Source organism: Phoenix dactylifera, chromosome 12, assembly GCF_009389715.1.
Source record: "Phoenix dactylifera cultivar Barhee BC4 chromosome 12, palm_55x_up_171113_PBpolish2nd_filt_p, whole genome shotgun sequence".
In the NCBI taxonomy this organism is placed as follows: Eukaryota; Viridiplantae; Streptophyta; class Magnoliopsida; order Arecales; family Arecaceae; genus Phoenix; species Phoenix dactylifera.
This window is the reverse complement of record NC_052403.1, coordinates 980,251-1,006,494: the sequence shown is the minus strand read 5'-3', so window position 1 is coordinate 1,006,494 and position 26,244 is coordinate 980,251. Positions and strand designations below refer to the sequence as shown.

General features: G+C 36.3%; 1 protein-coding gene across 2 annotated transcripts; it reads left to right on the top strand.

Moving 5' to 3' along the window:
- The first annotated feature begins 4,514 nt into the window (after window positions 1-4,514).
- Window positions 4,515-24,478, top strand: LOC103719320 (heat shock 70 kDa protein 16). 2 transcript variants are annotated; one of them, XM_008808516.4, is made up of 9 exons: window positions 4,515-6,016; window positions 6,434-6,646; window positions 8,561-8,656; window positions 8,760-8,915; window positions 13,928-14,131; window positions 14,209-14,355; window positions 23,491-23,619; window positions 23,701-23,831; window positions 23,978-24,478. In XM_008808516.4, the coding sequence occupies exons 1-9, from the start codon at window positions 4,844-4,846 to the stop codon at window positions 24,078-24,080; spliced, it is 2,352 nt and encodes a 783-aa protein (XP_008806738.2). In that variant the 5' UTR covers window positions 4,515-4,843; the 3' UTR covers window positions 24,081-24,478. The 2 variants fall into 2 exon arrangements, with proteins under 2 accessions (XP_008806738.2, XP_008806739.2); XM_008808517.4 differs by having other exon boundaries at window positions 4,516-6,016; window positions 13,931-14,131.
- Window positions 24,479-26,244: the final 1,766 nt, after the last annotated feature.

Below are 26,244 nucleotides of genomic sequence, written 5' to 3'. Positions count from 1 at the left end.
CGAAGCCGGTCTTCCACCAGGGTGGTCCAGCTTCGAAACGCGCGGGCGTCGATTAAATTTGGAGATTAGATGCCCCACGCCTGGACGCCACTGGTGGGAGTGCTACTAGTCCGCTGCAATCAAAATGGTGCTAGAGTAACGTACTCAAATGTGGGTAACCACGAATGGAGAGGGCACGTAGAAATTTGCGATCTGAATCGAACATGCTCCGGTGGAGATTAGTATGCGGGGAGGTTCTTCCTGCCCCCTCCTCTCTTTCTTTCAAAAAAAAAAAAAATTTAATAAATAATATATTTTGAGAAAAATATTAGTTTTTAAGGGGATCGTATAGTTGAGCCCACGGCCGCTATTCATCAAAATGCCTCGTTATAAAAACAAACGATTGTGATTAATGAGCAGCTCGATCGAGGTGCATCGTGATTGGTGGCCTGCACAGCCACGTGTCCACGCCATGTAGAAAAATTGCAGTCCCAATTTTCCGGGCCTTTGTGGGTGTGTGAAAGCCTGTGGTCTGTCAAAGCGCCACGTGGATTGCAGGAGCATGTGTTTGGTGGCGTTACGACGGCCCCTCGTCGTCGTGGCAGGCAGTGACTGGGTGGCGTGGGATTGGCGGCATCTAGAGGAGTCGTATGTGGCTTAAAGTCCGGCGAACCAACTAGCGGACAAAAAATTTGACCACGACTTGGACATACAAACCGCCTTGGGCCCCACACGAGATATTGGGTAGAACAGAGGCTAGCTGCTATTTTTTAAAAAATATTACCCTAAATATCAAATTTTTCCTTAATACCCTTCAAAAAATAATATATATATATATATATATATATCATTGTACAATATTTGTTTTTGCTTCAATATTTGTTTTTTTATCCTTATTTTGTATATATATCTACGCCATCTAATGCCGTTAAAAAATTAACAGTCTCAAATTAAAATAATTAAAATATTTTTAATTGGTAAATATGCAAAAAGCAATATTTATAAAACAATCATGATGAAGATCAAAAAAGTAATTTCAAAATTTTATTTTATTTTTAATTAAAATAAATATGATTTTTATTAATAGTATTAGAAGAACCGTTATATTAGGGGCATTTGTATTAAAAATAGTATTTTATGAGTGTACATAAATGAATATAAATTTTAAAAGGGTATTCATAAAAATTTAAATTTTTAGAAAGATATTCATTAAAAAAAACTCAAAAATATATATATACCACTGTTATTTTAAACAAAACTTATATTAATACATTCACTAGATCACATCACAAAGCCCATTCAATAGATGGAATCCCAAAGAATAGAACCTAAGATATACGGATGGTCCAGAAAAGAATGAAAGTAGAACTTAATATTGTAAATATTTAAGATAAGAGAATGAGCATCATTGGGTCATCGGTCTGGTTAACCAACTGGTCACAATCCTTGAATTCCCATCCAATATAATGAATGTGATGGATTATAGTCAGGTTGAAGGTTGATTTATACATTGATGACAATTCTTCAATAGTTATATCTTGTATAGCAACCTGGAACCTCATCCAAAATGGCTAGTTGGAAAATATTATTTAGATTTCTTGATTCTGTATAAGTACTAAAGATCTATTAGGCAAGTAACAGATGTGGGACTAAACGTATGCCCGCACGGATCCTTACATCTGAATCTTATCCAATGATCTATATCGCATAATGCATCTTTATTATTTGGATCTCATCAGCATGCTTGTCAAATCTCTTATATATTGCACAAAGGGTAATCGGTCGTTAGCTACTTAAGCTCCTTTTGGCAGAGCTTTTCGAGGGCCAAAAAGCACTTTCTACCCTTCCAAAAACACTTTTAGATGAAATAGGAGTATTTGGTAAAAAATTTGGAAAGTTGTTTTAGCTTTTGCAGAAAGCTAAAAACAACTTTTAAGGAGCTTCTTCAGACAAATACTTTTAGGCCCCGTCGGAAAACTATTTTGAGTTATAATATTTTTTCCTTTTTAAACCAATATATTCATAATAAAATATAACAATTACACAAAATATTCTTTTATAATCATAAAAATCTGCAGGAGTCCCAACAAACAATATAATATTATATTATACTATAAATATTATGTTATACTATAAATCATGAAAATATTTTTATACCTTTATTATTGTATTATACTATAAATATAATATAATATAATATAATATCATAATACATTAATATGTTATATTAAATAATTTAATATTATGTTATATTATAAAAAATTAATTTACACTAATAATTATAATATTTTATACCTTTATTTAAAAAATTGTATTATACTATAAATATAATATTATATTACATTATATCATAATACATTGATATGTTATGTTAAATAATTTAATATTATATTAAATTATTATGCTATATTATATAATATTATATTACTATATTATAATAATATTATATTATATTACAGTAATATTATACTATATCATATATTTATATATCAATACATATTATATTTTATTATGTTTTGTTTTATAATATTATGCAATGTCCTTTATGGTCATTTTGTCATACAAAAAATATTTTTTTATTTGTTTATCAAACACATGTTAAAGTCCCGTATGGTGTTTTTCACCTGAGAGCCCCCACCCCCGAGTTTCTTCAAGGTCAATTTCGATGGATCTATCTTGAACGGAGGTATGAGGGGTTGCGTGGGTTTTGTTATTCGGGACCCGTCTGCCAAGATCGTGGTTGCAGGGGGCAGTCAACTCTTCGACATATCGATCTTGGGTGCGGAGCTGAGAGCCGCTTGGGCGGGCCTTCATCACGCCCGGTATGTTTTACGGGCCAATTTTATTGTCCTAGAGAGAGATTTGGCCACGATCATCAGTTGGATCCGGAGGGGCCTAGGGATAATGGTAGTGCCCACCCTTTGCTCCAGGATATCTGCACAATGGTGGGAGCTGGAGGGGCCTTCCAAGCGCGTGTTCTATAAAGCTAATGGGGCTATGGACTGGGTAGCTGCTTATATAGCCAATCACTTCGGTAGTACCCTGTGGGCTGGAGATAGGGAGTTGTTCCTGGCACTGCGAGGTATTTTGTTTTTCGATTTTATTCGGTGTATCCATATTCGTCAGACATAATCCACCCACCTTAGCAAAAAAAAAAAAAAAAAAAATACATGTTAAAGTTTTACAATATGTAGTTACCAAACAGCAAACAAATTTTTACAAAAATTTTACTTAAAAAAACTTTATTCCTAAAAATTTTACTGTCAACCGCTTTACCAAATAGAAATAGGGCCTTAGTATTGGTACCGAAAGCCATAATAAAAATTTTACTTGGGTCATAGCTTTCCGCCTGAATCGATGTTTTAGGGGTTGCGGCTACTTACCGCCCGGTGGTTTAGGGTGGGCCACAACCCATCAAGTCGCCATGCCGTGGTTTCATTCATGGTGGAAGAAGTTTATGGGTCTCGGTTGTCCAGTTTTAGATCCTGGTTCAGGTTTGCCCCAATGCGTTGCAGCATGCTCTCAATTCCTACAAAAAAATAAAAAAAACTGGTTTTGATCTATTTGTTTATTCATTCACTCTTTGATTACAAGGATGGTAGGTCATTAACCTTTTTCGAGAAAGAAAAGCTTTGCAAACTTGAAGCTGCATTCGTGGTATAATATTACTTTAAATTTGAGTTGAATAATATATACTCTTCCACGTTACAGCTTCCATTTTCCAAAAAATAAAAAATTTAGCCACCAAGGTGGTAGCCTAGTGGTACTGGGCAGCAATTCTAACCACAAGGTCCCAAGTTCGAATCGCTGCGGCGACGATTAAATTGTGGACCGGAGCTTACTACTTTGGCCACTGCTTGGACTTGTGGTGTAGGACCGCTCTTGAACTGCTAGTAGCCGGGGTGGTGCCGGATGTGACGTACTCACACGTGGGACTCGAGCCAGAGCTCAGAGGAGTAGCTGAGCCGGGCTCACGGGTGGGGAGGGTATGAGTAAAACCGGTCGGGGTGCCCAACACACGGCCATTTCTGCCCGCATCGAACATTCTCCTGGCGGGGCGGGGGCCCAGTGGGGGCTGCTACGCGGGGGTGGGCTTGTCCCTTCCTCCCCCCTACCCCTTTTGGTTTAGCAAAAAAAAAAAAAATAAAAAGTTTTTTTATAAATATCATTTTAAAATTTTAAGTTTATGTAAATATTTTTTCTAAAATTATATTTATTTTTATATCTTCAAAAATACTTTTTTTCGCAAAATGCCTATTTATTTTAATTAAAAATAAATAAAATTTTAAAATTATTTATTTGTTTTTTTATTGTAATCTTTTTTAATTTATTTCTTAATTTTTTTAGTTATTTTAATTTGAAATTTTTAATTTTTTAATGGCATTAGATTGCATTGGTATATATATAAATATAAATAAAAATAATAAAATAAATGTTATATATATATATATTAATTTTAAAAAGATATTCATGTAAATCCGAAATGTAGCAGGTAGAGAAAAAAAACCAGATGGTGGTCTTATTTCATCGTTTCACAGATGCGGTTCCCGCAACGGAACGGACGGGCGCCGTGGCGCACTGCTCAGCGACTCACGCCCCTCCACTCTTCCGCTCGCCCCTTCCGTCTCCCGCGGCTCTCTCTCTCTCTCTCGTCATTCGAAGCTCTCTTCCGCCTCCCTTTCTCCTCTTCGATCCTCCTCCTGGGGTTCCTTTCCGGTCCCCAAATCTACCCAAATCCGCCGTTTATTGGGCTCCGGATCCCCTCCTCCGATCGAAACCTCGATTCCTAGGGCTTCTTTATCCCTAATCCAATCGTATCTAGGGTTGTTGCTCTCCGGATTTGAACCATAGGTTTGGTTCCAAGATGAGCGTGGTGGGCTTCGACATCGGCAACGACAACTGCGTGATCGCCGCCGTGAAGCAGCGCGGCATCGACGTCCTCCTTAACGATGAATCCGAGCGGGAGACTCCCGCCGTGGTCTCCTTCGGCGAGAAGCAGCGCTTCCTCGGCAGCACTGGCGCCGCCTCCGCCGCCATGAACCCTCGCTCCACCGTCTCGCAGGTGAAGCGCCTCGTCGGCCGCGCCTTCGGCCACCCTGACGTCCAGTCCGATCTCCGCCGCCTCCCCTTCCCTACCTCCCAGGCTTCCGACGGAGGGATCCTCATCCACATCCGGTACCTCAACGAAGACCGGACCTTCACCCCCGTCCAGATCCTTGGAATGCTTCTTGCCCACCTGAAGGACGTCGCCGAGAAGAGCCTCGAGACCTCGGTCTCGGACTGTGTGATCGGGATTCCGTCCTACTTCACTGACCTCCAGCGGCGTGCGTATCTTGATGCGGCCGCCATCGCCGGGCTGAAGCCCCTGCGGCTGATGCATGACTCCGCCGCCACTGCTTTGGGCTACGGCATCTACAAGACTGATCTTGCCCCGCCTGGGTCTGCCACTTATGTTGCTTTTGTTGATATTGGCCATTGCGACACCCAGGTCTCGGTAGCTGCCTTCGAGTCTGGACAAATGAGGGTTCTCTCACACGCATTTGATGCGAACTTGGGTGGTAGAGATTTTGATGAGGTTTTGTTCAACTACTTCTCTGAGCACTTCAAGGAACAGTATAAGATTGACGTGGGTTCCAATCTGCGGGCGAGCATGAGGTTGAGGATGGCCTGTGAGAAGCTGAAGAAGGTTCTTAGTGCAAATGCTGAAGCGCCTTTGAGTATAGAGTGCTTGATGGATGAGAAAGATGTGAAGGGTTTTATAAAGCGAGAAGAATTTGAGAAGCTTGCTGCGAATTTGCTGGAGAGGATCTTGGAACCATGCAAGAAAGCTTTGATGGATGCGGGACTGAATGTGGATATGATGCACTCTGTAGAACTTGTGGGTTCAGGGTCACGGATACCGGTTATAATGAGGATATTGGCTGGGTTTTTCAGGAGGGAACCAAGCCGGACCCTCAATGCGAGTGAATGCATTGCACGTGGTTGTGCTCTTCAGTGTGCCATGCTGAGCCCTGTATTCAGGGTTAGGGAATATGAGGTTTGATATTTACTATACTTCTATTTTTCCGATTTCAGCCATCTTTTAGTGCTTCATTGATATGAAAACTTGCTACCTCCTTTGTCTTATGGTTAAGGAGCAACTTTTCTTGTTCTAATGATGCAATGATTATTATCAGACCTATCAATCAGTACTGCACCCCAATTTATTCTTTAAAGTTTAAACCATATTTTGCAAATCTTTGTTGTTGCTGCTCTGAGATCCCGTGTTATATTTTGAATAGGCATTTAGGTGTCTTTCTCCTTTTATTTTGATTTGATTTCTGACAGTTTTTCTGCTGCTTTTATTGCAATTTGCATAAGAAGCGTGTTAGCAAATTTCTTTCTGCATCATATTACTGCTTTTTGTACTTTTAATCTTATTAATCACAAAGGTATCGTGTCTCGTCTTTTGTAGGTACAAGACTCATTTCCCTTTTCGATAGGATTTGCTTCAGATGAAGGTCCTGTTTCCACATTGTCAAGTAACATACTTTTCCGGAAAGGCCAACCATTCCCAAGTGTTAAAATGCTTACTTTCCACCGGACTAACACCTTCACTTTGGAAGCCTTTTATGCTAACCAAAGTGAACTGCCACCTGGTGCTTCTCCAAAAATTAGCTGCTTCCAGGTGTGGTTATTTTCGAAACATTCTGTTTGTTCAAGGACATACAAATCATGCTGCTTGATAGTTAGTTGGACTGGCACATAAACAAGCACTTGTACAGTTGTACCGACATAGAAATAGATATGTTTGTGCATGTGTGAGCGGTTAGAACTATTTGTTCTATGCCATGCAGAATTTTTTATCTAATAGTTGGCCCTGTTTATTTCTCTAGGTTTAAGACATTAACGTTTTAAAAGTAAAGGTATGATAATTCAGAATATTTGTTTTGACTTCCCCATTCATTAGCTAATTTGCTGTAGAGGTTCCATTCTCTATTCTTGGTTGTGGTGATCCCTTTTAACACCTTGATAACACTAGTCATAGTTCTTATTCAAGATGAATCGATCTATTTCTCATCTTATCTTTGTATCTATATATTTAGTGCCCATTGAACATCAATTATTGCAAAAGAGCTTTTATTTGTTATTGAGATTATTATGTCGTTATTATGCTTTAACAAGTTTATTTGAGATTTGCAGGGCAAGTTTTTCCTCGATCTATCCAAGATCACCCTCAACTTGTATTAATATATATTGGGAAAACTTACACAAGAAATTAGGGGTGAATATCTGGATCAGCGAGATTGACTATTGACTTTGCTTATGTAGGTAGTTGGATCACTTTAGTGCTGTATCATCATTTTTATGACCATAATACTAAACTAATTAACACATATTTTAGAAATTAATCATGTGCAAACTATTTTCGTTCAACAATGTCTTAGGAAAATTCAAATTTTATATTTGCTTCTCTGACTGCTATATTTGAACTCTTGGATGACTTGAGCTCTGATGACATGCCAACATTTTAGACAATTTGCATAGTTGATGCTGGGACATTCTTGTCACCATAGCAACTCATAAATGGGGATTTGTCAACATGGATGTGCACCAAACAGCTCACAGTTGTGCATCACTTAATAAATCTGTTGTTATCTTTATATTCTCTCTTTGTTGCAAGGTATTATCTATAAGAACCATTATAGGCTTGTCAGCCAGCACTTGAGAGCTACCAAGTTCAATCCCATATCCTTTTCCACTGTTAGTCTTCTTCCACTTTTTAAAGGGACAGATAATTCTAAAACATCGAAACACAGGGTGACGAAGAGGTAGAAAGTGAAAACTTCATAGTTAGAGAGGTGCTGTGTCATGCAAACTAATTTAATAAACTCAAATGGATGGAATTCCTTCAATGTGGAGGTCCTTTATTTGGCATGTACTACTTTTTTCTCCATTCTGGTATACATGAAATAAATTTTCTAGTTAATCTATATTCCACAATGCTGAAATTAAGGGATCTCACTTGAAAAGAAAATGTTCCATGTTAGTGTATTTGGGCTTATAACCATAGCTTCCGATGCACGAAACTTGTGACATACCAATGGGCCATATCAACTAGTCGCAGAAGTAAATCAGTTACACAAACTAATACCACTGGATCAGAATCATCAGATCTTTGGAGACAAACTTGCAAGTTGCAATCCTTTGAGAGATTGGTTCTGGATTATGGGAGACATTTTTTATCAAATAGGAACATTTTCTTGTGATGTCAAATGGTAAATAGCAGTTCTGTAGCTCCAGATTGTGGTTGTCCGATTAAGTTGAATCATACTAAAATGTTGGGCAAACTTCTGCTATGGTGCGAACTTTTGAAGGAAAACAATGGTATGGTGATTATCACCCTAAGTTCAAGCACTAACATAGGTTCCACATTGTTTATACATCTGATCAATGGATCTATTTTTATACATTTTAATCCTGTGATAGATCTCTCTTGCTATAATGCTTATATTTAACTTGTGTTACATATTTCTTTGGGGCTTTTCTTGTTCTATCAGTTTTGAAGACCCATCTGAATGGGTTTATAATGTTCCTGCAGGTTGGGCCATTTCAAGCTTCTCGGAGTGAAAAACCCAAAGTTAAAGTTAGAGTTCGGCTAAATCTTCATGGCATAGTTTCTGTAGAATCAGCTTCGGTGAGTATAGAATTGTATCTGTTGCTATGTTAAATATGTTAAATATATCAAGCATCAGCTTGCATCTTTGTAACATTCAATGGCCATAATTCAACTGCTTCAGTTGATTGAAGATGACATAGATGATCCAGTTTCAAGAGATACTAGGCGCATAGACACAGTGGAGCCTGAGATTGCTTCTGGTGGCCCACATGATACGGCAGCAAATACTGTTGAAAATGGAACATCTGCAGAGACTGAACCTGGATCCAGGCCTTCTGTGAGTTTTCTGTTTTGTCCTGATTATCTTGTATAAATATATTTTTACTGTCATATAGAGTGAGCTGTTTTCTTTCTCTTATGGTAAAATATTTAAGTCTATCATCATTTCTGCATTTTTTTCACATGAATAATATGGACTCTTACTGCCCTGGTTTATGCTGCATGAAAAAAAAATTAATCTCTTTATATATCTATTGTTTGGTTTCTCTTATTACAGAATGCTCTCATCATATCTCAGGAAGCATCAAACCACCTATCAAATTAGAAAACCAAGGAACTAACAGATGCCCGTGGCTAAATTAATAGATTTTATTACATCTTTCGCTGTTCTCAATAAAATTCTTTGATGTCATATATGTACCAATCTACACAAGGTTCGCCGTTTCGGTACCAAACCCCATAGCAGTACCATCCTATTACAGTATCAGTACGTGGTACGGTATAGTAAAGTTGAGCGTACCAAGTATCAGTATGGTACCATACCCTATACCGGTTTGATAATGGTATGGTATTGTACAGTACAAACCAATATGGCAAACCTTGTATCTGCATTTGTATGTGATTCATCTTCTTCATATATTCTCATTATTGTAATAATCTCTATATTAGTAGCACTAATAAAAATTGTGAAGTGGAATTTAAAGTAACTCCAATAGGTAGTGACTAAGGCCATGATAATAGTTTTTGCTGAAGGTAACACGTAAATTGTGGTAGTTTTTTCAGCTAAGACAAACATGATGTTATTGATTCATCGAGAAGAGAATATGATGCATAGGGCCATTTGACTATTCCGGCTTTCCCTGAAAAATGAGGTTGCACTTGCCTTCTGAATTTGCATTGAGAACATATGCATAAAGCGATGTTGGGATAGAGTCCTTTGGATACATGACAGGAATACACCAAGTGCGTGCCTTGAAATATTGGTTCTGACAGAAGTAAAGGCAATATTAGGGGAAACTAGGTGATCTTATGATTTATGAAAGGAGTAGATCAAGAGAAATTGCTTTTTAAGTGTGGTATGCTTCTCTTCTTTCCTCTTGTTCCTTGCTTCTTCATCCCGTTCGTAGGGTTTCATGGGATTTGTGGATAAGGAGCTGTTATTTAGGTTAGGGGAAATGGTTGTGATTTATTTTATTTTGGATATTGGAAGGAAGTTGTTTAAAAAAACAAGAGTATAAGCATGTTTTCTTGTTGTAGTCAACTTTGACTTGCTTGTACATCATGTCCCTTTACAACTCAATAGGCATGCCACTAGGTTGAGTAGTAAGAAATTTGGTTAAACAATGGTCATGAGTTTTGAGATGAGTTTTGTAGATAAAACCATGTGATATTTCAAAGCATGCAGTAGTAGAACCAAAAGTTTTAGGAAAGTATGCAGCTGATGTAATGAATAATATACTTGTTAAAAGCTGTCTAAAGGCATGCTCCTTGGAATGTAGTTTAGGAAGAGTGAATTTTAAAATCAAGCAATCTAGTTTAGGATAAAATTGAGTGCATTTGGTTGGATGGTTTTCTGACCATAATGTTCTTCTGCAAGCTTATGCCTTAATTAGTGTCATGAATTAGTTCTTAGTTTAGCTTACTCTGAACAAATGTGTCTGCTTTTGATGTCGTAAAGAGGCTAATCAACTTTTTTCGAAATGTTGAGCACGTGATCTGGTTTGTAGTGACTAAATATGAATTGGGTGATAACTAACCTTTTTCATTACTTTATTTTGACATTAGTTCTCCTACCTTTTGTTAAATAAAGTTAATATGGAAGGCTATCTTGGCCTTTTCGGGAATATAGAGTAGCACACTAAGCAATTTCTCAAGGACACGAAGAAGTCAGTTTCATGGATGATCATCAAAGTAATATATCGGTAATGTTATCATGGTTCAAAACAGTTAGAAAATGTCAAGGTTTAAATGCATCATGCTCCTAAAATATCGTCTGTATCAAATTATCAACAATATTACTTTGTACTATGGCAAGCTATACTTCTGCCTTGTGGTTCCCTTTTCTGGACGTCTTTTTTTTTTACTACTTCATATAGGTACTTGAATGGTTCTTCACAATTTTCCACTAGGATTAAGAATCATTTGGGTTTAAGCAATATAATGAAATAGGAAGCTAAAAGAATGTCTCCAAAATCTTGAAACTAGGTTATTGAATTAAATTAAGTAAAAGAATGGGGATAGCCAATACCAGGGTGACAGACAAAAAGTGAATTTAATATGACTTTAAGACAAAAAGGCGAGTTAACAAAGCAAGCGAGAGGTGAAAAGTGATTGAATAGTGACATAAGAAGCTAGAACGTCGTTACCATCCATAAGCCATTAGTTCTTTAGTATCCAGATCAAGAGAAATCAAAAGTGGAATCCAAGCGCTTAACTACTTTTCCTTCTTGGACTCAGTTGCTCATTATTCCAAGCTAGTGAAGAAAGTGAGATCAAGACTGATCGGGCCTCAATGAGTCGCTTCTTTGGAATATTGCCTCAGATTTGCACCAAGGTTGTGGTAGTTAGAGCACCACGAAAGAGAGAAAATTTAAGAGTGCATGCAAACTAGTTAGATAAAATCGATACATTAATTTAAAGGAGGGGTTATGAAGGAAATTATAGACTTTTAGTGGTCTCCTACTAATATTTTTGCAGTGCCTTCGATCCTACTTCGACTTTGAAGCACAGTTTATTTGACTCTATTTATCACTTTGTTGCACAAAGTGATGCATAGGGAATTCCTATGTCTTTTGAGCTTGAACTTTGAACTGTTAATGCCATTCTGATGTCAGCTATCTAACTTTGTTCTTGGGTGCATCAAAATTATTCTGACCGTAGGGATAGCATTTGATTATTTGATGTTGGTTGCACTGATTATGATGTGGGACTATTTTGGGGCCCACAGTTGCATGTTGCAATGGGATGTGGCCTCATATTGCTTCAATATCTTTTTTTCTTTACTTCTTCATTGATAAATAATATTTCTTTCTTAGTAAACTTAATAAATAAAGTTTCTTTTATAATGCTCAACACTGTTCAGCCATTTGTATTGATTGAAGCATGGAATTTCTTGTTGATTAAAATAGTGTTGGCAATTCAGGTGGTTTAGGTTTTATTTTACACTGGTTGAACTTTGGATCAGGTTAGAGAAACCACTGAACCTTCACCTCCCTGCATTTGATCGAGTTTGGATAATGCATGCCTATTCTTGACTTGCTTGGATATTGGTTGGTTTTGGTCGACGATCTACCATAAAAAAAGATAAAATAAAGATATAAAATAATTTAAAATTTTGAAGTCCTTTACCTACCTACTCCTAGTCAATTGTGTGGCCCTAACCCTCTCTCGCCTTTCATTCCTTCCCATCTTAAACATAGCTGTGAGGCCCTCCTCTCTATTCTTACCGCCTTGCTCTCAGCAGTCAGGTCCTCTTCTCTCTTGAACCCTCCTTGCTACCCCCATCGTAGAATCCTATCATAGGCCCTAACTCCCAAGTCCCGTACCCCCTCCAATAATTCCTAGGATGGCCGTGGTCTTCTTCCATACATCAAGGATTCTATTGCTGCTTAGCTCCTGCCTGTCTGCCTCAGCCCCTTATTATCCCTTCCTATTATTCGATCATTATCCCCAGCAGCACCTGCTTCTCAGCCTTGGCCCCTTTTTTCTCCTTTTGACAAACCTGCCTTTGACCTTGTGCCCTTCCTGCATCTCTTCTGCTACACCACCTCCAGTGCTGTTCCACTTGCATCCATGTCCTTCCTCTTTTTCTCCTCCCCTGATTTGGAAGACAGAGAAACCCAATCCATGTACAATTGAGTTGGTTTAGATTCACGTCAATTTTGCAGTTTGGAGCAACCCTGACATAAATCCGGTCTTTCATGAGTGGATTTGGGGAGGTTGGTTGTTCTGGGTTGGAAATAAGTATATTTGGACTGAAGGGGAAGGCCTAAATACCATGAATTGTCTCATATTGCACTGACATTCAGCATGCATCATCATGTAAAGGCAAACCAGTCTATCCAAAAGTTTGCATCATTGTTCCAGTTTCTTTAGTTTCTTATTGATCTCACCCCTATAATTTTTGGCCAATTAAAGAAATTGAGTACCTTATATGTAATGATTTTAATTTTTGAATTGCACAATCTTAAGTATTTATTATACAAACTAATATGATTAAACAATATCACAGATTAGTAACAAGTAAGCTTAGAATTCATGATAAAAACTGGGGAGATGTGTAATAATGGTTACACATTAACAGCATGCTGCATATTTTACACTACTGTTGGTATTGTGGAAGCTAATATTTATGGTTACCTTAATTTCTAGCGTTTAATCTCATATACAATGGAATTTTGCATTGTTTCTGCATTCATTTGATGGAGCAGGCCTTAGGGCTTCCAAAATGAGGTTATTTCCAATTGAGAAAGGATCTAAACTGCCTTAGATAAAAGCTGATCAAGATGATCATGCATTGGTAAAAAGGGTAAAGCAGAGCATGAGCTTGTATCATTATGAATTAGGGTGTGCCATGTTTGTTGGAGTGATAAATATTGGTCCGGGCTTCATATTTATAGGCTGGCATGGATGTTTCACAGGTATCAATACCTACACCAAGCTGATAACCTGCTGGCACAATAAATATAACAGGATGAAGTTTGATAAGTTATAATTCACGTTAAAATGTTTTTCTCATGTACAGCATCCATTGTTCTTACTCTTTTTTTTTGAATATTTGGTAATCTAATAATACTAACATGATGTACATAATTGTTATGGAATTTAAGAGTTGAGATAATTATGTAATTGCATGTACATAATTGGTATAGAATTTAAAGTTGAGATAACTATTTAATTGCAAATCACTAATATTTGATTCAAGATGGGCAAGTGTTTGTGTTTTCTATGAAGCATGGAAGGGTGCGATGTTAACATATATATTGTCTTGTAAATGTGTGTTCTAAATTATTCTAATACTGTTTGTTGATTATATCAAAAGTAGTAATGCCCAGATTACAATTGTCATAGCAGGCTGACAGAATAAAAAGAGAAGGAACCCGTAGAAGGAACGAGTTGGCAGTTGCTGAGACTATATATGGTGGAATGACTAAAGAAGAACTATTAGAAGCTCAAGAGCAAGAACAGGCACTGGCCTACCAGGACAAAGTTATGGAGCAAACAAAAGATAGAAAGAATTCACTGGAAGCTTATGTCTACGAGATTCGTGATAAGGTAAAATCAAATTCAGAGCACCTCTTCAACTTTCTTTATGGGTAGAATATTAATTATATATTTTTTTTTGCCACTAGCTTTTCGACAAGTATCGCTGCTTTGCAACTGATTCAGAAAGGGAAGGAATCTCGGTTAGATTACAACAAACTGAAGAATGGCTATATGAGGATGGGGATGATGAGACGGAAAAAGTTTACACAAGCAAACTTGAAGAACTAAAGAAGGTAATAAGCACATCCTCCATTTGATTGTTTTCTTTGCTACCTTATACAGTTGCAAGTTGTAATAATAACCAAGAGCATATTTATATACTGTCTAATTTAGTACAACTTGTTCTTCAACTCATTCTTTTCCGGGGACATATCCATAAATGAAGTGGCTGATCAATTTTTTTTCATGCTCCATATGCATCAACATAGTATTTCTTTTCCTTCTGTTACCTCTCACTGTCTTATATCTAATCCTCTCACCCGTTCATGAACGCACATGGTGCTTGCCGTGCCAACTTGTAAATACTCTCTTTTGGTTTTTCTTGAGTTTGTTTTCCTCCAGAAATTTGCATTTTGTTCTTTTTGTGCATTTCATCATCCTTGTACCAAAGCATTCTTATACACATTAAAGATCAATATTCATTTTTTTTTTTTTGTTCTTTTCTGTTAGAGACCTATATAGGTTATGCATTAGTTGCATTTGTATACTTTAATTTTAAACTTCAATTCTGCATTCCGCTAGTTTTGTTTTGATAGGTTTTTGTTGGTGTTATTTGATTGTTTGCTGGACTTATTTGCCTAGTTCAGCCAAAGCTTCAAGTAGGTGAATAGTGCATGGGGAAGCCAGTTCTTTTGGAGATGGTTGTAGAGATCCTAGGTAGCATTTCAAGTGGTACATGCCTTTTAAATATCTTTTAACTTAAAATCCACTGTACATTAAGGTCTTCTCGATCAATCGATGAACTCTTTTATTGGCTTCCTAAATGTCTCTTCTTTATTTTAGCAAACTTTTCTTTTCTAGGCCCTTTTTCCCTTAGTCTCATCTGCTCTCCAGTAATCCATGCGCACTCATATTTGAGTAATATTAGAGATGTGATGGATTATTATTTTTGCTACTTTTTCTTATGCTTTTTCATGGTTCCCCTTTTTAATTTATATTGAGTTCAGCTAGTTCTTACCAATTAAGTCCTTTATGCATGCCGTCTCTTGATTTTCTTTGGAAATTATTACCTCTCTGTTGCTCATCTTTAGTCTCTTTTGAGTGCTTCTTCTTGCTCCCTTTAGTCACTGACTGTTCTAGTGGCAGCTCCTTGAGACTTTTTCTCCTTCGAAAGTGGCTTTGGAATTGTTTTCCTCTCATTGCTTTCTTGTATCATGATATATTTTAGGAATACCTTTTCTTCCTAAACATTGGTATGTTGGTACAAGTGACTAGGTGGCATGGTTTGTTACCTTTGAAGCCTCATTTAACGATGAAAATGGTAGAACCATCATGCTGGTTTTGGTCTAATGCCCCTTCTCTGTGGTGCTGAGTGCTGACTAATATTCGAGGTTGCTATTCCCCATGCTACTTAGTTATTAACACTTTGGCATCTGATCAGTCAGTGAATAGATTATTATGCCCATGCATCTTTGAAATTGTTAGGCATCAGATATTGTGGAACCTAGATTTCTTATCAAGCTCTACGTGTAGTCTAGCATGGTTGCTAGTAGTAGGTATTCTATAACTATGAATTCTCTTAGCAAAGATGACTAATTGGCCTAAGATCACATGTTACTACCTCTAGTATTTATTTGTCCACCTTTTACCTTGTGTCCTAGACATGAAACAACTGCTTTCCTCTGAGATAATGTTATCAAGTACATAGTTGAAAAATACCTGCCTTCATATTATGGCATTTGATCAGGCTTCTTTACCTCTACTATGTCATCCTCTTATTCTTGTTTCATAACTTCTTTTTCCCCTTCAAATTCTTGGTATCCCTAGGATTTCATAAGGATGCTTTTCTAGAAGCTGTGGGAGAAGCAAGCCCACACTTTGGGACTCCTTGTTCCGATAATACCCCTAGATGACCTTTTAGAGCTCCACTCATACCAATCTCAAACCCACTGGTGCTTAGCTCATTGAGCAAACTGTTGTCAATTATACGATGTCCCCATCCTACCACTAGTTTTAATGAAGTATATTTTCAATGTCTAATTTTGTCCTTGGATTATATCCATCCTCTAGAAGGCTCCAGGTTTGACCACCGTATGATATTATGATGTATTGTTGTTCCATAATACATGCACTTGTTGTATGTCATATTCAGGTCATTTTTTTATTGCATTATTTGGTGCACCATAATGTTAATGGTCAGAACTGTTATTTACATGCAAACAAGGTTTATTGATTCATTTTGAGCACTTAGGAGCCAGCATTAATGAAAGGATATTTTTTGTCATCATGAATGTGTTTGGCTAGCTAATACATTCCAAACCCCTCTTTTGTCTCCTTTAAATTCTTCCTTTCATCTTCCCTATGTTATGAGTCTTGTTCAACTTTAGTCTAAATTCATCTGCTTATTGTTCCTTTTTTTTTTGTTCTTTTTTCCCTTTGGAAGAGAAAAATCACGTTTGGTTTCTACTGGACCGAAGGTTTGCTTATAATTCTTCAAAACCTTCAAGGCTAGCTACAGATGGATTTGATAGCTTAAGATAATGACTGTGAGACGAGCCACCATATGGCTTCTGATTCATTTATACGTGGCCAATTTGTTAACAGGTTTTTTTTGCCTTTCTCTTGATATGATTCCATTATACCCTATCCTATCACTATTAACCAGTCTACAAGTCATTTTCACCATGTTTTTCCTGTGTTTATTATACCTTTGTTTGGTTCATACTACTGGGATGTCATGTCAGTTTAGTAAATATCAGTTTAGGCATTTGCACGCCCCTTTCTTGTCTTTCATGAATGGTTCTCTTCCTTTTATGCTACAATTTTGTCTTTGAAGATTGTTGCATTTTATATTTAGTCAGGTTCTAGTGCTCATAGTTTTATTTTGTTTAGATCTGGTGACTTGGTTATGTATTCTAATCTCATTTCTGCTCATTTTATAGGGTCATATACTGCATATGCTTTATTTATGACTTTCTCTTGCTTTGCTAGGGCTCACCTCATGTACCATGTGAGACACTAATTTTGTGTTATCACATTTGCAGTTTATATCATTATGGTTTGTTCGTCAGTAATTTTCCAAACACACCAAGGTTTTTGGTTCCAGTGATGCGTGAAAATTTCTATTATTTGAGATTTGTGGCATATTCTCATGTGTCACCCTTATAATTGTGCTCCAAACGTCTAAATTTCTATTAAAGCATTGTTTCGTTATTTTAGATCATTCATGGCCCTTTCTTACTTTATTCCCAATAAAGTCACAGATGGGTTGTTTGCTAGGGTTAAAAGTTTTGATTTTGTAAAAAAAGAATTAAGAGAAACTAAAAGAAGCATATCAGCGATAAATAGGTTAATTGAACAAATATATATGAAAATATTGGAAACCTCTTGTTATAGTAAGCAGAATTCAGTAGAAAAATTATTTATATTTTGTGAAAGGTTTATTAGGATCATGAATACATGCTAAATCTGCCTAAAGTTTATGATGGCTTATTTTTATAAAGAAACGTTGGGATAGAATCTTGAAAAAACTTTTCAAGAAATAATTTGAGTAATTAGGAAATATTTAAATAATATTAGATTACTATATAAAACATGTTAGATTTCAAGTCCTTGTTAGGATCTGTCACATGCCGCTGAAAATTCAAAAATTTTCAGATATGCAGCGGAAAGACATGTGCATATCCCGTTCATCGCATGAACGTATTTTAAAACCTTTTGTAGATAGATCAGGATTAAATTCTTATTAAATCATTTTAAAATCATGATTAAGAAGATCAGATTTTCATCTTGTGCGGGTAGATGGTCTCCGCAAATCTGATTTACGTGGTATTTGATGAAGGTTCAGTGGAAGCCGCACACGCGTTCGGCCTCTACAGGTATCCACACGAAGTAGTGAGTCGATCGAAGCCTTTGGATCTTTTCAGGGTGCTAGCTCCCTTGCAGAGAAGGCTATTGATGGCTGAAGTCCTCTCCTTTGAATCAACCTTTGATTGGCTTGAGAGGAGGAAGAAGAAGGAAATGCCAAGAAAGAAGAAACGAAGGCTCTTCGCAGCCTTTTACTTTCCCTTGCGCTAGAACCAAAAGAAGAAGAGGAAGGAGATGAAACCACCTTTATTTTCTTCCCTTGCTCTTACGGCTGAAAGGAGGAATGGAGATGGGGACTTGCTGCCGTGAACTCCCAGAAATAGCATGAGAGGAGGGGCCAAAACCCCTCCTTTTAATTCTCAACGTGATAAGGATGAGCTCCTATTTTTTAGGAGCTCACACTTATCACTTTGGTTCGGCAGCAAGGAGGGGCTTACGCCCCTCCTTTTTCTTCCACGCAATTCCCAAGGGGAGGGGCCCATGCCCCTCCCTCATATCGCATTTAATTAGCCATTTAATCAAATTAATTGGTAAGATGGTTTGGGTCTAATGCATGGGTCTAATCCCATTCAAAATGGGATTTATATGAACTCATTTCAATTTCCTCCTTATCCTAATCTAATTAGGATTTAATCGAACCATGACTCTATTGAACTCTTCAATCCTCATCAAATTAGGAGTCATTTAATTAATTAGATTAAAATTAAAATTAATTAGGACTTGACAAAATCCTAATCTAATTAGGACTTGTTCAAATTTCAGCCCTAAGACAATTAGGACTTTAGAAATCCTATTCCAAGTAGGACTCTAATTTAATTTAAAATCCTAATCCAATTAGGACTTCATGAATTCCACTCCAAGTAGGACTCATGATCAAGTCCAATTAATTAAATCCATTAATTAAATTAAATTGCAATCCGATTGCAATTGTTCCTTCTTCTAACCACTAACTCTTAGCGGGTTAACCATTTATCAATCTAATTGATCATATGTGATTCTTAATCACAATTCAACCATCGGATTGGTCAATACCTCTAATGTGTGTGACCCCTTAGGTTCTATTCTGACTGGTAGTGAGATATATTGCAATCTCTATCACAATATCATTGAAAACTCCTTTCAATGGGTTGAAACAATTTCAACTCAACTCACCAGGGATTATCGACCATCGAGATGATCCCTGTGAGTCTCACCATCCACCAGTGACACCTAGCAGTATATAGTGGCTACCCAGCAGAATAGAATGATGAACCTCTAGGTGTAATTATCGTATGATACAGTCCTTCTATCGTGGATCCCTACAGACCGGAGGTCATGGATAACTCGTCAAACCCCGTTGTCTGTCATATGTCTAGATTTATTCGACTTGAGTTCGATAGTGGAAAACTCTTTCTCCACTTTATATTACTGCCTTGGCCAAGGTCTTAGAACTCAGTCTAATAAATCATCACTCCTCTTCTATTAAGGTCGATAGATTCCATGTAAGTGCATATCCTACTCATATAGTGAACCTACTGCAGCCAATCTACACAACAAGGATCCATATGACTAGAGACCATGTATATGTGCAGTCAAACTACAATAACCTCACTGTGAATAGCCGAAGCACCGCAGGTCAAAGGACCAGTCACACTACTGCAACATCAAGCAAGTCACTGACGAGTGGATAGTCATCCAAGTGACTTCTTGTCTTGGTCACGCTCAATACCCTTGTTCTCTAACAAGCACCTGCACTATCACTTCAGTGTCCCTACACTGTGGACTCGAGTCTCGTCCATCCATAAGAAAAGCGATCTGTGCACTGATCGGATTGATCACCGTCCTCGTGATGATCCATTGACCAGAAGCATTTAGAAATTAATCACCAATAATACATGGCTCAAATTCTCAACTCTTGAGAATATGTATCATCATCTTATTAATTCCTTGGACGATTCATAGATACATAAACAATATAAATGAAAAGATGCTCATTTATTATTCAATAATAATAAAGTCAAGTACAAATTTATGTTCCAGAATTAATAATGTGTCCACCAGATTGGCTTCTAGGGCATACATCTAACAGTCCTTTCTTACCACTTCATCTCATGTGATTTTCGGTCTACCTCTAAACCTCTTCATTCCTTTTGCATGCACCAAATCACTTCTTCATATTGATGTATCCCTCGGCCTACATTGTATATGTCCAAACTATCTAAGTCGTTCTCTGAAGTTGTCCATAATTGGTGCTACCTCCATTTTTTTACAAATGACTTCATTTTTTATTCTATCTTTTCTTGTATGACCACGCATTTATTTCAATATTCTCATTTCAGCCATGCTCATCTTGTGCACATGGTTTTAACTGCTCAACATTGTATATCATAAAGTATAGCTAAGTCGTATGTTGTCCTATAAATTTTTTTCTTCAACTTGACAAGTATCCTATAATCACATAATATCATAGTTGTATTTTTCATTTCATCCAACTTATTTTAACTCTATGGATGACATCTTCTTCAATCCATCCATATAAATAATTGATCCCAAATACTGAAAATGATTATTTTTAAGAACTTCATGATTATCAATTTTTACTACATCTTCATCTTTATTTCTAATTTTGCTAAAATTACATTCAATGTTTGGTCTTACATAACCTAAAACTCTTGGATTCTAATGCACTCCTTTGTAATTCCAACTTATGTTGAACCTCGACCCTAGTTTCATTCACTACAACGATATTATCTGTAAATAATATGCACCAAAGAATATCATCTTGAATTTTTATAATAAGCCCATCCATAACTAGCGCAAAAAAGTAAGGATTTAGAGCAAATCTTTGATGTAAATATATTGTGATTGGAAACTTACTAGTATTAGCGCTAGTAATTCTTACATTAGTTATCGCTCCATCATTCATGGCCTTAACCACATTGATGTCTAACGGAAACTCCTTTTCTAAAATCCATCATAAGACTTCTCAAAGGACTCTCTCTAAATCAGTAAAAATCATATGAATATTTTGTTTCTTTTCTCAATACTTTTTCCTTGACCTTCGAAAGAGAAAAATGGTTTTCAAAGTCAAAGCTTCTTGGTATAAAACCAAATTTATTCTCTAATACTTTTGTATCATACCTCAATCTATGCTTAATCACCCTCTCCCAAAGTTTCATAGGCTCATGAGTTTAATACCATGATATTTAGAATAATTTTAAATATCACCTTTATTCTTATAAATCAGTAATAGTGTTTTTCTCCCATTCATCAAGCTTTTTCTTGGTTTTCAAAATCTTATTAGATAAATTAGTCAACCGAAATACTTTCACATCACCTAAACACTTCCAAACTCATTAGGGATTTCATCATGTCCAATCAATTTTTCTATTTTCGTCTTTTTGTAGCCTTTGTTACAAAAAGATATGCAAGTCTATAAAAAGATTTGCAACTAGTACACTTAGATGCACTAGTTATTTTACAATATTAAGTGTATATCGAATGCGATTACTTTATACTCGTGAGTAGAGTTGTGTTAAATGAACAAATATTGTTTGGCTAATCTTTAAAATTCAACATTTTTATAATTATCTGGCATAGTAGAGTTGATTACTTTTAATACATTCTTTTATTAGATTCAAGTAATTTCTCTCACAAATTAGTATCATAATATGGTTTCAAGTTCCAGCACATGTCAAGCCAATACTAGTGCTTGATCAGCTATGGATACCAAGCGAGCCACTTATTATCAAGCCAGTAGTGACTGGTGCAAATTTGGTACATCTTGATATTGCTCCATACCTAGATAAAAGGGCTCTCAAGCCCTTTTTATATTTTTGGTTTGGTATAGCAGAGCACAATGTGGTCTCTAGCCAAAATGTCCAGTGCTAGGGACACTTAAATTCTTGTATTATACGACTTCTTTTTCATATCAGCAACATAAACAAGCTAAAGGATCATGAACGAAACTAAGGGGACATGAACTATGTTTACATCTTAAAAGTTCATTATGGTTGTATTACACTATTAGATTGTAGGGAGCTATATACTAGTAGTAGTGTGGGAAACTTATTATATTTTCCCCGTCCTTTCACCTTTGAACAATTGGAATTGACTTTTTTTTTGTTGTTGTTTTGTGTAATTGAGCATGGTTTAAAATGGGAAAGTAGAGCCAATGCTATTACTGCTTTGTTTTGGCCTATAGGAGTGTTTATCATCTTTTCCTATCTAATTTTCACTTTGATATGTATTGGTGCAAGAACAAAGATAAACTGGAATGGAATTCAGTCATGGTCGTTGGAAAATAGGTACCTCAAAGCAATTAGTTTCACTATCTGAGAATGAACGGATGTAGTAGAATAAGAGCTAGTTGGATGAATTGGAGTTGAGCTTCTGGAGTATTATGTCATCAACGCCATGCCTTCAAAATTCAAATGAAATTTTAGTGAGTGGGAAAAAGGTGTGCAATATATGATTTAGAACATTGTGAAGAAAAGAGGCTCCAAACAAATAAGTTGAGTGTAGTGGAAATAAGAATGTTAAGATGGATTGGTGGTAAAAACTATGAAAGAATGAGAAGTGTGTAAATAAAAGGAGCTGTAGGAGTTGCTCGAATTAGGGACAAAGTGATGGAGAATCAACAATATGGTATGAGCATGTATCAGGAAGAGCTAAGAGCTCTTTAAGTTTGGACAGGTACTTTAATCTTTGAAGGATGTAGAAAAAGGGAAAAGAAGAAAAGCAGAAGAACGAACAAATGTGGAGCAGCTCAAAGAGGGAAAAAACATACTGGTTGGTCATCCAGCCATGTGAAAGACGAGCCTATAGCATTACAATATTTAAATACTTTGAGTTATGCTGTTAATCTACTCCAAATGCATATATAAGAATGTCAAATTTGATTCTTAACCTCAATATTATTACTGTCTAGAATTCAAACTGTAATTATATTTAAATGTTGGTCTTATGGGATAAATAGCTACTTCTCTACCTGAATAGGCCCTAAATACAATCCATAGACACGAATACTCTTGAGCAGACACAGTTTTATGATAAAAGAAATAAGCAAAGAAACTATCCACTCCCATGTTGTAAGATAGTCCTCAAGACAGACTAGAATTCTGGGGTAGAGTAGTTTGTCTGAGCAAGAAAATTCTTTTGACTTCGTTGATATAGGTTCCACTGTTTGAGCGATATCTTTGTTGTGCTGTTCTTCTTTAACTGATATTTGTGGTGTGTCTTTCTACATTCTATTAGTCATCATCTAGTCTGTATTCATTTGTATAAACTTGTGCAATGCTTCCATGGATTGGTGTTTTGCCATTGATAACCTTACATAAGTCCCTGTATTTTGATGACAATAGTTGGTAGATCCTGTTGAAAACCGATTCAAAGATGAAGAAGCTAGAGCTCAAGCTACAAGGGAGCTTTTAAACTGCATAGTTGAGCACAGAATGGCTGTAAAATCATTGGTGACCTATGAACGAGATGCTGTAAGTTCCATGTAATCCAATCGATAGTTGGTTGTGTTGCAGGCTGCAGTTCCAATACCCTATTGTTATTTGGCATTTCAGGTCATAAATGAATGCACGAAAGCTGAACAGTGGCTACATGAGATGTCTCAGCAACAGGACTCGTTGCCGAAGAATGCAGACCCAGTATTATGGTCCCATGAAATCAGAAAAAGGACAGAAGAATTGGACATGTATGTATTCTGTCCCCAATGTCTAACTGTATTTAATATACTTATCATTTTTCGCTCTTATAATTTTTTTCAGATTTTTTTTTCTCTGTGTTTATCTTTTATTCATGTTCATGTATTCTTTCCATGTTTATCTCGATGTTTACCAGATTCTTTAGAAATATAATGAGGCACAAGGGTTCTCCATCAAGAATGGAAGATACCAGGGGCTCGGATCACTCTAGTACTCCAGACAACATGCATACTGATTGACTTGGTTCATTTTACCGTAAGGTGTACTCTAATTTTTTGTCATGATTGGTTATGTGGTCATATTAACATGATATTTTTCAGAGTATACGGTTCCAAATCTTTACAAATATCCTGGGGCCAAGTTCCACGAGTGGTTTCAGGGCCCGCTCGTTTCCTAGTAAAGGCATTTTTCTTCTTCATTCATTACCAAATACCTAACACTATTCTCTGTATCTTTTGTGTGTCCTGTATAATTACCACATGGTTGGTCTATTTTGTTTTAGTTTTTACCCTATTCCATATGCAGATAAAAATAAGAACTAATAGATCTCTTGTTGAAGATAGCTGGTTTAATGTATGGGGTGTGTTCATCATTTGGATTTGCTAGTTGGTCGACATAGAGCTGGACAGCTTGTGCATGCTTTCTTTGGCAATTTTATTGCTTCGGTTAATCAAATCAGCTTAAATTTAGTCATTTTATTATCATTTAGATTGATTATGCTAATCATTCAACGAATGGTCCCTTCTTTTCTCTTGTATCCACTTTTTATTGGATGTATTAAGGTCTCGCCCCAAACTCATCATCTAGGTCGTGACATAGATGCATGAACCTTAAAGCAATGCTCTAGAAATCATGTAAAACTTATAAGATAATGCAATAACACTAGAATAATCAATCATACAGTTTAACCATAATGTACTAAATAAATTCATCATTATTAAATAGTAAAGTTTACTCAATTACAAAATTTGAGCATTCATCTGATACCAAAAAATAAACTATCTACATTAATAACACCGTTGCTCGAACTTTATATCCAATCTAATCGAGAGAAAAAAAAAAAAAAGAAGAGGTGGTATGAACTTTATAATCTAATAATAATTTTTCATATTCGCTTCAGTATAGTTAAAGTAAAGTTAAAATAGATATTAGCTATAAATCATGTCAAAATGCAAGAAAATCATAAAACTTCATACTGATTATTCGACATAGCTCAAATAAATTTATATAAATATGTATATATAAATGTACACCATCTAATATACAATGCTTCAAGAAAAAATTTTATATATATTATTAGTCTAAAACTTTTGTTAGATCTTATCTTTCACTATTATATAGATTTTCATTCAGCAATTATCTTTCTGATTTGGACTATCCGTGGTGATACTTCATTCGATGACTAGCAAACCATAATTTCATACTTCGATCCATGGCGGCAAACCATAATATATATGCTTTGGTCCGTGGTGGCAAACCGTAATATCCGCTCTTCGGTCTGCGGTGGTAAATCAATATATCATGATTCAGCCCATGACCGGTAATCGATAACATGGTTAGTCAATTTTTTTTACTCAACAATCAAATTATTCAATTTCATTCTAATTAGAGAAAATATAATTTTATATTATATTGCTTGCCAAATTTCAAAATAATTATCATCATACTCCAAATAAACGAAATTATATTCCAAATAATTCAAATCATTGATATTTGATGCGCCCATACAATAAAGAAACATATATTTATAATTTTATATATTCATATAAGAAATTAGTCAACAATCATTTGACAAATGATGCAAAATTCACAATCATCGACACATGTTACAAAATGCATATTATCCATATGGGTGATTGTGTGTAGGAATTTTTATCTTTACTAATCTTAGACTCAATTACAATGGATACCGATCCACTTGATCTTTGAACTTGGAGGCTGGGTATTCTATTCAATGCCTTCTTGCCCAGATAGTTGTTTTCATACAAGATTACATCTCATTCTCAGATTAATCATAAATAAACATAGTTAATATTAAATTATTAGAAATGGATGAATAAATGGTCGTACAATGTCTGTACGAGATCTTCGGTTATGCAATACCAGCTCGGAGCCCCTAGTAGCACATGGTTAGCCTGGGATCCCTCCAAGGTTCAACCGCCCTACAAGGTGGTGTCCTTTTCGCAAGCCCATTAAAGCATCTAGAGAGAGAAAAAGAGAGCAAGAAAGAGAGAGCAAGAGAGAAAGCAAGAAGCGGCAACATCTCACAGCAACATTGGTCAGTTGGACGAGAAGAAGAACAAAGGTGGCGATGACGACTAGAAGACTGATAAAGAGGAAGAGAAAAAGATCTATAGGCCATACAACGGCTCAGCGAGGTATCGGCGGTTACTCAGCAAAGTT